This window comes from Sceloporus occidentalis, unplaced genomic scaffold (genome assembly GCF_023333645.1).
Source record: "Sceloporus occidentalis isolate IW3139 unplaced genomic scaffold, rSceOcc1.0.p SCAF_7, whole genome shotgun sequence".
Lineage (NCBI taxonomy): Eukaryota > Metazoa > Chordata > Lepidosauria > Squamata > Phrynosomatidae > Sceloporus > Sceloporus occidentalis.
The window spans coordinates 20,304,903-20,320,167 of record NW_028316987.1 but is presented as its reverse complement, the minus strand read 5'-3'; the positions used below and the strand labels follow the sequence as shown (position 1 = coordinate 20,320,167).

At 41.4% G+C, this 15,265-nt stretch overlaps 1 protein-coding gene across 5 annotated transcripts in view; it reads right to left on the bottom strand.

Moving 5' to 3' along the window:
- Positions 1–15,265, bottom strand: part of LOC149309379 (UDP-glucuronosyltransferase 2A1-like) — a 41,028-nt gene that overhangs the window by 10,598 nt on the left and 15,165 nt on the right. The window contains exon 1 of one of the 5 annotated variants that reach the window (XM_089532318.1): positions 7,257–7,977. The exons of 3 other annotated variants lie outside the window; for them this stretch is intronic. In XM_089532318.1, the coding sequence (XP_089388444.1) occupies positions 7,257–7,977 (721 nt within the window). Of the gene's footprint in view, positions 1–3,066; positions 3,951–7,256; positions 7,978–15,265 lie in introns of those variants that run through there. One more of the 5 variants, XM_089532317.1, reaches the window with a different exon arrangement.

The following is a 15,265-nucleotide window of genomic DNA, read 5'->3' as shown; positions in this document are numbered from 1 at the left end:
CAGAGGCATATAATCCAAAGGTTGAAGAAGAAAATATCATAAGCCCAGCTCCCTCAGCAGATGTCAGAGTAGAGAAAGAAACATGTGAGATAGACTAAAGGTGATTTGTATATTTCAGGATAGCAGAAAAAAAGTCAAATTGCTCGTTCTGCTCTTTCTGTACCCATAATGTACATCACATTTTTGAAATTAGTCCCCCATTTCCAAGAGTCAAAAAAAGAAGCAGAAAGCCAACAGTTCATTGGGGCAGGGGTGGAACTAGGCAATGTATAACGAACTTGTTTCAAAAATGCATTTTAGAAGCCATGAAACAACTTCTGAATGATAAGGTAGTATTAGGTTGCTGCCCTTACATACTTATGAATGTCATCTTAGAGACCTAATGCCATAGAGGGTATCTTCATATCAGGTGTCAGTGAGATGAGCTTGCACATTCATCTGACAGCCATCATACACACACACACACACACACGAGGAAAGGCCTTATTAAGAAATGACCGTGCCCAGAAATAAGTACACTTACTTAGACTATCAGTATGAAATTTATTCGAATTTTGAAGGTAACATGATGGAATGAGATGTCTTGTATGGGAGATGTCTTATGTTTGCCGTCCTCTCCATGAAGGGCATCCTATCCATTAGCTCTCCCAGACTGGCATGAAGGAGATGGGATACTGCCACAAAGATATTCCACTATATTTCTAATAGAGATTCACAATTCCCCACAAAGCATAAGTGGATCTGAAATAAGGACATGAAAAGCTACTGGCTCCAATTTCTCCAGCGGATTCTTGTTTGACAAAATCACATCAGAACAGATAATTCTATCCATGTGCTCTGCTGTATAGTCATACAATGTGATGGAAAATTTCCATTTCTCATAATACCACAGATAGAGAGGATGTGCTGAATCAAAGTATCCATTTTCGACTTGGAGAATGGAACAGGGATCATTTTCATTTTAAGGGTGAGAGTGCTCTTGAATTAGTTCTCTGGTAGAATGAAGGGAGCAGCATCATTATTTGGTGGCCCTGGTTGTGAGCTCATGAATGACAAAATTCAAATTGATATAATGGCTGATGTCAGCTGGCCAGATGAGAGTGTTCTCAATGGAATACAAGAGGAATACTATTAACATGGGAAGCACCAGCACACATTTCACAGACGTTGTGCCAATTCTTTTTCCTGCTTGAACAATGACATTGCAAAGGGAGAGGCTGGAGTCTCACTGAGAAATCTTGCATATGAAATATTTCAAAATCATTCGTCTTTCGTTCTAGCACTGAATGTCTCAGTGCTAGAACAAAATCCTGACATGGATCACAAGCCTAACTCTATACAAACCAAGGGATCAAATTCCTTCCTCACCTGCTGAAGGTTAAGAAATTTTCCTCTATTCAAAGTTCAGCTTTGGTTGCCTTTATAACAAGCCACAGAACAGCCTCCTCATATTAATGAATTATTAGGACTGGCTTCCAAAAATGGCCCCATATGCTATGCATACGGATTACTACTTTTGTTGTTAACTACCCTTGAGTCAATCTCGTCCCATAGCGACCCTGCTGATGGGACACCTCCAAAACACTCTGTCCTCCACTGTTCTGCTCAACTCCTGCAAACTCATACTCATGATCTCTTTAATAGAGTCCATCCATCTTGCATGCGGCCTTCCTCTCTTTATACCTCCCTCTACCTTTCCTAACATTACTGTTTTTTCCAGTGATTCATGCCTTCTCATGATGTGTCCAAAGTACGACAACCTGACCTCTGTCATCTTGGCTTCTAGAGAAATTTGTCTTGGTCTGCTCCCGGACCCATGTGTTTGTCTTTTTGGCTGTCCATGGAATCCTTAGCCCTCTTCTCCAACACCACGTCTCAAATGAGCTGATTTTCCTCCTATCCTCCTTCTCAACTGTCCAGCTCTCAGCTCCATACATGGCAATAGGGAATACAATGGCTTGTACGGTTCTAACTTTTGTGCTCAGTTGTATAGCCTTGCATTTTACTATTTCTATTTCTTCGTTGCCCAATTCAAATTTCTGTAGGTTCTCTGTGGTCATTATTTTTGTTTTCTTTATGTTCGACAATAGGTCTGCCTTTGCACTTTCTTCCTTGATCTTTCTTAGTAATTGTTCCTGGTCTTTGAGGTTTTCTGCTAGTATTATGGTGTCATCTGAGTATCCCAGATGGTTGATATTCCTTCCTCCTACCGTGGGCCCTCCCCTTATGTGGGGATCTGTTCCAGATCCCTCCGTGTAAGGGGAAATCAACATATCCTGGAGCCCCATTGGAAGTAACCACAGCGCGTGCCCCATTACTTCTTTCGGGGTGCTCAAGGGGCTTTTATGGCACGGCTTTCAGTGTAAAATGCGGGCACACTGTATTTTCACCCCTCCTTCTTCTGTATCCAAGCCTGCTTTTCTTACAATATGTCCTGCATATATGTTGAACGGTGTAAAAAAAAAAAAACATACACACACAGTAACTAGAACTAAGAGGTGAAGCAGTGTGGTGTAGTGGCTTGAGTGTTGGACTACAACTCTGGTGACCAGGGTATGAATCCCCACTCAGCCATGGAAAGACACTAGGTGCGGTAGCATCACTAGGGGAGTGTGGACAGCACCGGGTGACACCACACAAGTAAAGCCTCACATGGCAGGGAGGGAGAAGGCCCAGCTCCCCCCCCCCATCCCTACTGCATGAGGCTTTACTTCAAGTAAACCCTCATGTGGCAGGGACAGAAGGGAGCCGAGCCTTCTCCCTCCCTGCCACATGAGGCATTACTTATGAGTAAAGCCATGTAGGACAGGGAGTTGGGAGCATGCCTTTTTGGTTCCGTCCCTAAGCCCCGCCCCAAGTCCCGCTCCTCACACCAGGTGACACCGCAGTATGGAACGCCACTGACTAGGTGACATTGTGCAAGGAAGGCAAAGGCAAACTCTCCCCCCTCCCCAAACAAGTCTTGCCAGGAAAATCCTGTGATTGTTTCATTTTAGGGTTGCCATAAGTCAGAAACAAATTGAAGGAACACAAGAGCAACAACAAAAACTAGGAGCAAATTCTTACCTAGAACATCACTATAGTATTTACTCCAGTCTTTCCAGAAAACTTGATGAAACAAAATATCTTGGAAAAGGTAAAAGAGCATGTTTCCTGTTCTCTGCATGAAGGACATTCTGTCTGTTAGCCCTCCTAGGCTGGCAGGTACAAATGATGGTGGAGCAGGGATACCACCGCAAAGACGCTCCACTGTATTTCCAATAGAGAATCGAAAGGAATATACAAATGGAACATGAAGCTTCTCTGCCACTAGCTCGCCACAAGGGAAGAGTGGGTCTGAAATCAAGATGTCAAAACCAATTGACTCCAACCTCTCCATCAGTTTCTGGTTCAAGACAACCATATCACAGAGAACTTTATTCCTGTGTGCCATCTCCTTTGAAAAGTCATACACCTTGGTGACAAATTCCCAGGAAGAAAGTTCATACATCTCAAAAGACCACATATAAAGGAAATCCTGAAGCAGATTATCCATTTCTTCCTTTGAGAATGGAACAGAGATCACTTCCAGCTGAAAGGGAGAAGACTCACTTGTGTTAATTGCCTGGAAGAAGGAAGGCACTAACACTGTCACTTGATGGCCTTTGTCTGTGAGTTCCTGCAGAATAAATTTCATGTTGATCCAGTGGCTGTTGTCAGCTGGCCAGATAAGGACGTTCCCACTAGAAGCTGATCTCAAGAGGCACACCATTAAAATGGGAAGCACCGGCACCCATTTCACAGACATTGTGCACCTGTTTTTTCTGTTTGATCAATGGTGCAGCAAAGGGAAAAGCTACAGGGCAATTTTGACTTATAAAGGTTTCACATTGGTTCACCTTTGTCTTCCTGGTCAGAGTGTAAAAAAAAGAAATTTCCCGTGTGTAAAAGCAAAATCCTGTCATGGATCACTAATTTGCATTCCTGTCAGATTACAACATCATAATATACTCCGCCTAGTTGGCACAAAGAAACATCCTCTGCTTAAAGTACAGCTTTATTTGCTTTGGAAATAGGAAATTTCTGGTTGAAGTGCAACTAGTATCCCTAGAAAAGTCATAACATATTCTCACACATGTAGATTCATGTTTGTGATCTTTCTGATTGATTCTATCCTTGATTCTAACCACCTGCTCTATGGTCTTCTTCTTTTCCTACTGGCCTCAATCTTTCCTAGCATTATTGTCTTTTCAAGTGAGTCATGCTTTCTCATAATGTGGCAAAAGTATGACAGCTCAGTTTCATCATTTTGGCTTTCAGGGAGAGTTCTGGTTTGACCCATTTGTTTGTCTTTTTGGCTTTCTATGGTTTCCTCAGTGCTTTTCACCAGCACCGCATCTCAAATGAATTGATTTATTTCTTATCTGCTTCTTTTTTTTTTACTATCCAGCTCTCACATCAGAGCTTATCGCATGGGGCTCTGAGAACGCAAATGGCACGGAACAAAAGGGGGCAGGAAGGAAATAGAATGAGAAAACAACAAACAGTTCTTGAAAATTGCCTCCTCTGGGACAGATGGGGAACAGAATGGAATGGAAAGGGGACTTCCGGCGACATCAGCGCCATTCCTGCATATAGTAAAATGCATCCTTTTCAGTTCCATTCCGTTCCCCCCACCTTTTGTTCCATGCCATTTGCGTTCCCAGAGCCCCGTAAGGTAACCTCCAGCCATACATGGTGATGGGGAATACTATGGCTCAGTAGACTGGTGTCAACTGATGCAGTAACTCATGGCGTCCCATACCACATCATATAGAATCCTCAGTAATGTTTTGCACTAATGTTATTCATAAATCATAATTCTCATATATCACTGAATATAATGGTAATATAATGGTAGTCATTACAAAAGCAATTAATCAAAACTTCTATCAATTTTTTTTAAATCCATGCACCACAAGTACAAAGGCAGGGCTGCCTTGGGGGGGGGGGATGATGGATCTGCCAAAAACTGAGAAGGGATGGTAAACACCCCTCTACCATTTGTCCCTTCCCTCCAGAATGATGCGATTCTGATCTCTCGTTCTCACTGGTTGAACAAACTTCAGAATCGATTCTTCTTAAAAGAACCGCATAGAATCTACTATCTGTAAAAACCAGGAGTTAGGGGAGCAGAAAAAAGTTCTTTGCCCACCTGTCTCTGCACCACTGAATAAACAAATGGAAACCAGGAACTAGATTCATGAACTGAAGATAGTGGAAATGTACAGTTGGCACTTGGAACTCATAGAGAACTGTTCCAGACCCCCCTCCCACAAGTTCCATAATGCATGCATATTCAAGTCCCATTGGGTTGAATGGGGCATGTGCATGTGGGGCGCACGCCCCATTCACATTAATGGTGGCCACTCCTCTGCCGATTTCCAATTCCATGGATCTTAAGTCCACAGACTTGGAGGGGTGACTGTATCTATCCGAATATAACAGTCATTCCTTCTACTCCAGAAAGGCCCCAGACAACATATCTAGGGACTGCCCCTTGTAGGCCAATGTGCCACCCTCCACTAGATCCGTGACCTGGTTGTAAACCTATAGCTAGAATAGGATGAGAAGTGAACTGTCTGATATGGTTTCTCCTGAGCCACATGACAAATCACATGTAGTGAAGGATCAAAATATAATTTTTAAAAAGTGGGACATTCACATACTGCAAAACCCAGAAATAATAATAATAATAATAATAATAAGAAGAAGAAGAAGAAGAAGAAGAAGAAGAAGAAGAAGAATTTGTATCACGCCTCTCCCTGTATTGGATCGAGGCAGGTAACAACAAACAAAAGAACAATGAAAATATAACACAACAAGCCACAAGTAAAAACATAACAAGACATATCAAATCCTAATTCCCTATCTCCCTCTCACCCTAAAATAGCGTTAAAACAACAATTCCCAATAAAATGCTCCCCCAAAAATAGTCAATAAAATCAATAAACCTTGTAAAGTGAAATGAGCCCCATTTCCCACATACATCAATATGGGAATATATCAATATGAGACTAGCCCATAAAAGCTGAAGAGGAAAAATACACTTGAGATCCAGGTACAACAATATTAGTGAAGGAGAAGGGAATCAGGCACCTTGAAACCTGGAAGCAAAGCAATCCCACTCCATCTTAATGCAGCAAATGCTCTATTACTATTTATGTTCTCGGTGCTCATGTATGAACACATACAGGTTGTGACCAGGAACGATTGCCAAGCCAAAGGAAGAAAAGACCACAATCAATGGTAAATCCACCACCCACCATGAAACGTGGCTCCCTCTCCCCTCCTCCCAAGGACATTGATGCATATATTCCCAATGCCTTCCCCTACCCTTCTCTAATGTTGGGATACTGACACACATCTTCCCTTACACAAGGCATTCCAAAATTACAACTGACAAACACCTGGACAATTTCATCAGGAAAGAGGAAACCTTTAAAGTAAACAAGGTTTGGCTACCAGTCCTGAAAAATAGCAAGATGAAGACTCAACAAATGCAAATGAGAAATCTCCTAGGGTCAGGGGTTTCCCATCAGCACTAATCAAGCAGACACTAATCCTCTTTTGCATACCCTCCCACCTTGAGGCCTGCCATTAGCAACAGAACAAGACACATGCAAGTCACTCAGGGTCACACAATATATATATATATATACCAAACTCCTTTTCAGGCAAGCATTCTCTGAAGATGCCAGCCACAGATGCTGGCGAAACGTTAGGAATAAACTCTTCTAGAACATGGCCACATAGCCCGAAAAATTCACCAAAAAAACCCTATATTCTATGCTCAGTTTCCCACACCATTCACACAATAAGAAAACATTCAACTCAGCCACTTCTTTAAAGTTCATGTACAGCTTAACATATATACTGAATGGTCTTGGACTTTCTGAATATAAAGACCTGTCATTGAGAAATGAAATGGGTAAAATGGAGAAATCATTGTTTAAAAAAAAAGGGGGGGGAGCAGTAGGATATCAGAAGCAAGTTTAGAGCTAGGCGGAGTCCAAGTAAATTGTGAGAGAAATGCATAATTTAGAGACCATGAAACAATTTCTCACAGTCATAATTTGTTCTCCCTTGAAAACTGCAATGTTGCAAAACAGAGCAGCTTTCATCTCAGGTTTTCATCGGCCAGTCATTAGATATAACAAAAACAGATATGAACAGTTCAGGCCTTATGATAGTTGACATTAAAAATACTGGAAATGGAACTGGGAACAGGTTCTTACCTAGAACATCACTATAGTATTTACTCCAGTCTTTCCATAAAACTTGATGAAACAAAATATCTTGGAAAAGGTAAAAGAGCATGTTTCCTGTTCTCTGCATGAAGGACATCCTGTCTGTTAGCCCTCCTAGACTGGCAGGTACAAATGATGGTGGAGCAGGGATACCACCGCAAAGACGCTCCACTGTATTTCCAATAGAGAATCGGAAGGAATATACAAATGGAACATGAAGCTTCTCTGCCACTAGCTCGCCACAAGGCAAGAGTGGGTCTGAAATCAAGATGTCAAAGCCAATTGACTCCAACCTCTCCATCAGTTTCTGGTTCAAGACAACCATATCACAGAGAACTTTGTTCCTGTGTACCACCTCCTTTGAAAAGTCATATACCTTGGTGACAAATTCCCAGGAAGAAAGTTCATACATCTCCAAAGACCACATATAGAGGAAGTCCTGAAGCAGATTATCCATTTCTTCCTTTGAGAATGGAACAGAGATCACTTCCAGCTGAAAGGGAGAAGACTCACTTGTGTTAATTGCCTGGAAAAAGGAAGGCACTAACACTGTCACTTGATGGCCTTTGTCTGTGAGTTCCTGCAGAATAAATTTCATGTTGATCCAGTGGCTGTTGTCAGCTGGCCAGATAAGGACGTTCCCACTAGAAGCTGATCTCAAGAGGCACACCATTAAAATGGGAAGCACCGGCACCCATTTCACAGACATTATGTATCTGTTTCTTCTGTTTGATTAATGATGCAGCAAAGGGAAAAGCTACAGGGCAATTTTGACTTATAAAGATTTCACATTGGTTCACCTTTGTCTTCCTGGTCAGAGTGTAAAAAAAAGAAATTTCCCGTGTGTAAAAGCAAAATCCTGTCATGGATCACTAATCTGCATTCCTGTCAGATTACAACATCATAATATACTCCGCCTAGTTGGCACAAAGAAACATCCTCTGCTTAAAGTACAGCTTTATTTGCTTTGGAAATAGGAAATTTCTGGTTGAAGTGCAGCTAATATCCCTAGAAAAGTCATAACATATTCTCACACATGTAGATTCATGTTTGTGATCTTTCTGATTGATTCTATCCTTGATTATAACCACCTGCTCTATGGTCTTCTTCTTTTCCTACTGCCCTCAATCTTTCCTAGCATTATTGTCTTTTCAAGTGAGTCATGCTTTCTCAAGTGAGTCATGCCAAAGTATGACAGCCTCAGTTTCATCATTTTGGCTTCCAGCATTCTAGTTTGACCCATTTGTTTGTCTTTTTGGCTGTCCTCAGCACTTTATTTGTTATCTGGATATATATATATATTTACCATCCAGTTCTCACATCTATACAATGGTGATGGAGAATACTATGAGACAGTGTACTGGTGTCACCTGGTTCAGCAACTCATGGTGTCCCATACCACACCATACAGAATCCTCAGTACTATTGTTACTCATAAATCATAATTCCCATATATCACTGAATCTAATGGTAATATTTGTGACATAAACAACTGCAGAATTAAATTTAATTTTTTTTTAATTTTTATTTTATTTATGGTATTTATACCCTGCCTTTCAGCTCTAAAGGCTATCAGAGCGGCCTCACATTAAAATTACACCTTTAAATTACAATATCATATGCACAGAATTTACATATACATTGTTTAATGTGCTGAAAGTGAAAAATTTGATGAAATGTAATGTTTTTAAAGAATTTTTTTAAAAAATTAATTTAAAAATAAAAATAATAATTTAAAAAAAATTAAAACCTGGACCTCTCCTTTTTCCTCCCAGTGAACCTCATCCCACTCACATCATCTCTTCAGCATCTCCTGGGTGGTTCGCTTGTTGTCCCTGTTTGTTCCTTTGCCTCTTCATTGTTGCCTCTTTCTCCATACCTGCTAGCCTTCCCTTCCTCTTCCTCTTCCTCCTCCTCCCACTTGTCTCTTTTTCTGCCTAACTATATGTCCTCCCTCCCTCTTTCTTCCATGGCTAGGACACATGTGGAGAAAAAAGCCTCTCCCTCTAGTTTGTTTTCATCCTTTCTTCCCACCTCTTATGGAAAAACTTGCAAATAATTAAATCCATAAATGTTAAATTCATGAACGAGGAGGGACAACTGTATATATTTTAATATAATTTAAAAGAATATGCTGAAAAATGAGGAACAAGTGTACAATAGTTCTCTTGTGCACTCTTGGAAATCCCGTGTCTTCCCAGCCACCAGATGTATATGGAGTTTCCCTGATGTAAATCCTCAAGGACTCCTCAAGAGAGAGAGAGAAAATGAAACCACACTCTCATAGGGTTGCCATAATTCTCTACTATAAACCGGGACAAAATGTAGGACAACATTTAGACCAAAATTTAGGTTGTTTTTTATTTTTAATTTTTCTCACACAATTTAACATTTTAAAATTATAAGGCTGCAGAGCTTTGCAAATGTGAGGGGGGGGGGGAAGAGGATTTTTTTAAATCACAAGGGAGGGAAGGAGAGAGGAAGGGAGGAGGGGACAGTGGCACCATGTGCCTGCCATTAATGTGACTGCCCAGGGAATGGCTTTCCATACCTGGAGCATCACACTATTGGAACTCATTCATGGGTTTCCCCTCTGAATGAAAAAGGTGGCTGGGGGACGGGGCAGCTCCTGGAGGAAAGTGTTGTCATGAAACTGGTGTCACCTTGGGAATCATGGCTTAAAAGCCACATGTGATAAAGCCCTTAGAATGGCACTCTAGTACCGATTCAAGGCTTTGCAAACAACTTGGTGAAACAAGATGTTTTGTAAGAGGCAAAAGAGCATGTTTGCCATCCTCTCCATAAAGGACATCCTGTGTGTTAGCTCTCCTAGACTTGCAGGCAGACTGGGAGATCACCACAAAGATGTTCCAATGTGTTTCCAAAAGAAAACCAGGAGGGATATATACATGGAATATGGGGCTTCTGAGCTACCAGTTCTTCACAAGGTACAAGCGGGCCTGAAATGAGGATGTCAAAACGAACTAACTTCAGCTTTTTCACCAGTTTCTGATAATGCTGGTCTTGTACCCCACTTCCATCATAATGCCATACAGCTTGATGTCAAATTCCTAGAAAGCAAATTCTGTCATCTCATAAGACTACAAATGGACAAATATCTGAATCAAAGCATCCACGTCCTCCTTTGAGAATGGAACAGAAATTACTTCCAGTTGAAAGAGGGAAGGTGCCAATTAATTGCCTGAGAAAAGCAAGGCAGTTGCACTGTCACTTGATGGCCCCTGGCTATGAGTAGATCCATGATAAATTTCAAACTGATACAATGGCTGTTGTCAGCTGGCCAGATGAGGACATTTCCATTGGAAGCTATACCCAGAAAAAATACTATTATGCAGGGAAGCACCAGCACCCTTTTCACCCACATTATGCCCTTACTGTTTCTATTTGATTAATGATGGCACAAAGGCAAAGGCTGGACTCTTACAGGGTATGCTTGCCTTTCAAAGCATTTTAGGCTGGTTAAAAATTTCCAGCTTTGCTATTTCTTGGAATGAATTGCATCAATATAATGAAGGACTCTGAGTTAGAGCAAAATTCTGTCATGGATTACACAGTCTTATTATCAAGACACATAATTATTTCTCCACCTGGTTGAGAAAGTGCAGTGCTTAAAGTACTGCTTTATTTCCCTTAGTAGCAAGAAAATCCATGGCTAATTCAAGAAGTAACTTCAGCTAACATCTCCTAAAGAGCCACCACAAATCCTCACATACGAAAAAAGTCAAGCAAATGGTTCTATTTGCCAGTTAAATTATTTATTAAAGCAATCCATACGATTAACACAAACAAGTAAAACAAAATCAAACTTGCATTCTATACTAGACACAAAAACACCCTTGTCACTTGGGAAGGAATAGAGCTTCTTCTCAGAAGATAGATGATATCAGATGGCCAAAAGTTGGTTAGGGGAGCAGAAAGACGTTCTTTGCCCAAACTGTTTCTGCACCATTCAATAAGGAAATGGAAACCAGGAACTAGATACATGAACTGAAGACGGTGAGTATGCCACTGTCTGAATATAACAGTCATTCCTTCTACTCCAGAAAGGCCTCAGACAACATACACAGTCTCAACATACACATTCTCATCCAGGGACTGCCCCTTGTAGGCCAATGTACCACCCTCCACTAGATCCGTGACCTGGTTGTAAACCTGTAGCTAGAATAGGATGAGAAGTGAAAGTGTCTGATATGGTTTCTTCTGAGCCACATGTCAAATCACATCTAGTGAAGGATCAAAATATAATTAGAAAAAAGTGGGACATTCACATACCACAAAACCCAGAAATAACCCTTGTAAAGTGAAATGAGCCCCTTTCCCACATATATCAATATGGGAATAGCCCATAAAAGGTGAAGAGGAAAAGTACACATGAAATTCAGGTACAACGATATTAGTGAAGGGGGAGGGAATCAGATACCATGAAACCTGGAAGCAAAGCAAGCCCACACTCCATCTTAATGCAGCAAATGCTCTATTACTAGCTATCTTCTCAGAGTTCATGTATGAACACATACAGATTTTGAATATACACACTGGTAAGGAATCTTTTAACCTTGGCAATAGTATCTGCTTGTAGTTTAAGGTGCCAGCCCATTCTCCCAACTTTCTCTGTAGAAAGATAGCAGAAAGATAATGCTTCCTTTTGGGCATATAATGCATTGGTGGTGAATCTATGACACTCAGAGCTCTCTCTGTGAGTACATGCACCATCACCCCAGCACAGAGTCTGCCAGAGTTCGTTACTACAAAGCCAGAAGGACCCAGCACTTTGTGATAAGTAAGTGGGTTTTGGGTTGCAGTTTGGGCACTCGGTCTCTAAAATGTTCCACATCATTGTATAATGCAATCCAGCTCAATAACATTGTTTCACACTTTTGCCTTCCTGCTTGATCCTGCTTCCTTTCCTATGATTGGTACCTGAATGTGCCCTGTTGCCATACCCTGCTGCACATCTGTTCCCACCACTAGCAATTCAGCACCATTTCTTCCTGTCAGTATTCTCACCAGAAACCACAGGTATTCCTCTCTACCTTTCAGCTCTTTTCTATCTGCCCTCATCTTCCAGTTTTGTTTTTTTAATTGTGCTATATCACCATTGCTGTATTGTGCAGTTTCTCCAGCTAGCATATCACTACATTGCAATAGTATATGTGCAGGAGGCAATTGTAGGTGAAGGTGGTTTTCCCAGGGTGAGGCTCATCCATTGCACTCCAGGTGTGCTAACCCCTGCGATTTCCCCAAATGCGGGAAACTCAACTGCATAATTTGTGGTAGACACAGCACAGAGCCAAACGGGGAGAAAGGAAGAAAACTTCACTGCAATAATGTTGGAGAATTACAGCACAAGCTCCCTTAAATGTGTGTGTTTAGCATAACACTATTATGATCCATTTTTTACAAAGATAGGGGCAACCAGGAAAGATTGCCAAGCCAAAGGAGGAAAAGAATACCATCAATGGTAAACCCCACCATCCACCATGAAACATGGCTCTCTCTCCCCTTCTCCGAAGCACATTGATGCACATATTCCCAATGCCTTCCCCTCAAATCATTCAAATAATGCCTACACCAAACCCTCATAATACCATCTGACACACACACACCCAAAATTGCTATGAACTGGAATGAGATTTGTGCACCAGAAACAGTAGTAGAACACTAGCAGGAAAGAGTCATTAATGGATTATTTCCCAAGGGCCTTCCACCAGGAAACCAGTCAGGGAAAAACAACATTGTGTAAGTCCCAGCTACAGGCAGGACTACAACTGCTTTGTGTGATAAGCTTCCAAAGCATATTGAACCCAATGACCTAGCCACATAGAATTATGTAAGAGGGAAACTTGCTGAATACACAAGGATCAAAATATCCAGAATTATTGTATTGGGATATAGGAAATATGCCAATGGCAAACAATAAATAACATAAATAACTAGGTGACAGACTGCAAGTGGTTTGAAATCCAGCCTCAGTATGCTACAGCCTGGGTGTTTCCTCCCCTTCCTTTCTTCTCCATGGTCAGTGGTCTGGGTTTCTTTTTCTCTACCTCTGCTCTTATATCAGATCCCACCAGAGAGATTGCCTAGGGCAGTCATGGCGAACCTTATAGAGACCAAGTGCTTAAAGTAAAAGGCCTTCTGGCACCGGGTGTTACCCGGTGCAAAAGGTGGGACTTTGGGGGCAACAGGACATCCAGAAAGGATAAAGCAGCTCCTGGGCCTTCAGCTGCCTTGCCTATATCCTCCTGTTCCTTTCCTTTTCCACCCTCTGTGTGCCAAAAAAAATGGTTTTGCGTGCCTTCTCTGGCACGCATGCCATAGGTTTGCCACCACAGGCCTAGGACAATCTTCCATGTTGCAATGCCTTTGACTGCATCCTTTTCTTAACATTAAATTGGACAGCTAATAAACACCCTTGCAATGTGGATCATGTCAACAAAAATATTTTTGCCAATATCATACTTAATTTCACTATCTGTGATGCAGTGATGTCTATGGGCATTCTTATGCAATGCTGAAGGAAAATGCAGCAACACTGGAGATTATTGCACCTGGAAACCTCACTGGGATAGATGCAGGATTAAAAAGTCAAAACCGGGCATTATCACATGCAGCCACAACTAGACAAATGCAACCCATATGCAGCCCAGACCACAGCCATGCTTATCCAGTGGCTCTTCAAAAATGGGAGCTTGCTATTTATGAAAAGCTACAGGATAAGTATGGCTGGGATCCGGGCTGCATATGGGTTGGACGCGCCTGGCCACAGCTGCGTGTGATAACACCCGGTTTTGACTTTTCAATCCTGCGTCTATCCCAACAGAATTTCTGGATGTGATAAACTCCATTGTCTTTTGGGGAGATGTATACAAAAGGCTGCAATATATTCTATGTTCAGTTTCCCACACAATAAGAAAACATTCAACTCAGCTACTTCTTTAAAGTTCATGTACTGCTTTAACCTATATACTGAATGGTCTTGAACCTCCTGAAAAGAAAGATCTACCACTGAGAAATGAAATGACTAAGCTGGAGAAACCATTACAAAAAAAGGGGAGGAGGAGGAGGAGGATATCAGAAGCAAGGTTAGAGCTAGTCCAAGGAAACTGTAAGAGAAATGCATAATTTAGAGACCATGAAACAATTTCTCACTATCATGATTTGTTCTCATACATGCTTCTCCCTTGATAACTGCCATATTACCAAACATCTCAGGCTTCCATCTGCCAGTCATTAGATATAACAAAAGCAAATATGCACCAATCAGGCCTTATGAATGTTTATATTAAAAATACTGGAAATGGAACTGGGAACAGGTTCTTACCTAGAACATCACTATAATATTTATTCCAATCTTTCAAGATAAAATGATGGAACAACATGTCTTGTGAGAGGTAAACAAACATGTTTGCCATCTTCTCCATGAAAGACATCTTGTCTGTGAGCCCTCCCAGGCTGGCAGGAACATAGGATGGAGGAGCTGGGAGACCACCACAAAGACGCTCCACTGTGTTTCCAAAAGAGAATCGGAAAGAATATAGAAATGGAACATGAAGCTTCTCAGCTAGCAGTTCCCCACAAGGCATGCCAGGATCAGAAATAAGGACATCCAAAGCAGCTGAATCCAACTTCTCCAGCAGCTTTTCATTCAACAAAACCTTGTCACAGAAAGATTTGTATCTGTATATTAATTCCATCATAAAATCATACAACTTGAGGGAAAATTCCCAGAAAGAACGTTCATGCTTCTCATAAGACCATGTATAGATGAAGTCCTGTATCAGAATATCCATATCCTCCTTTGAGAATGGAACAGAAATCACTTCCAGGTGAAAAGGGGAAGATACACTTGAATTAACTTCCTGGAAGAAGGAAGGCAGTAGCACTGTCACTTGGTGGCCCCTGGCTGCAAGCTCATGTATGATAAATTTCATATTCATCCAATGGCTATAGTCAGCTGGCCAGATAAGAACATT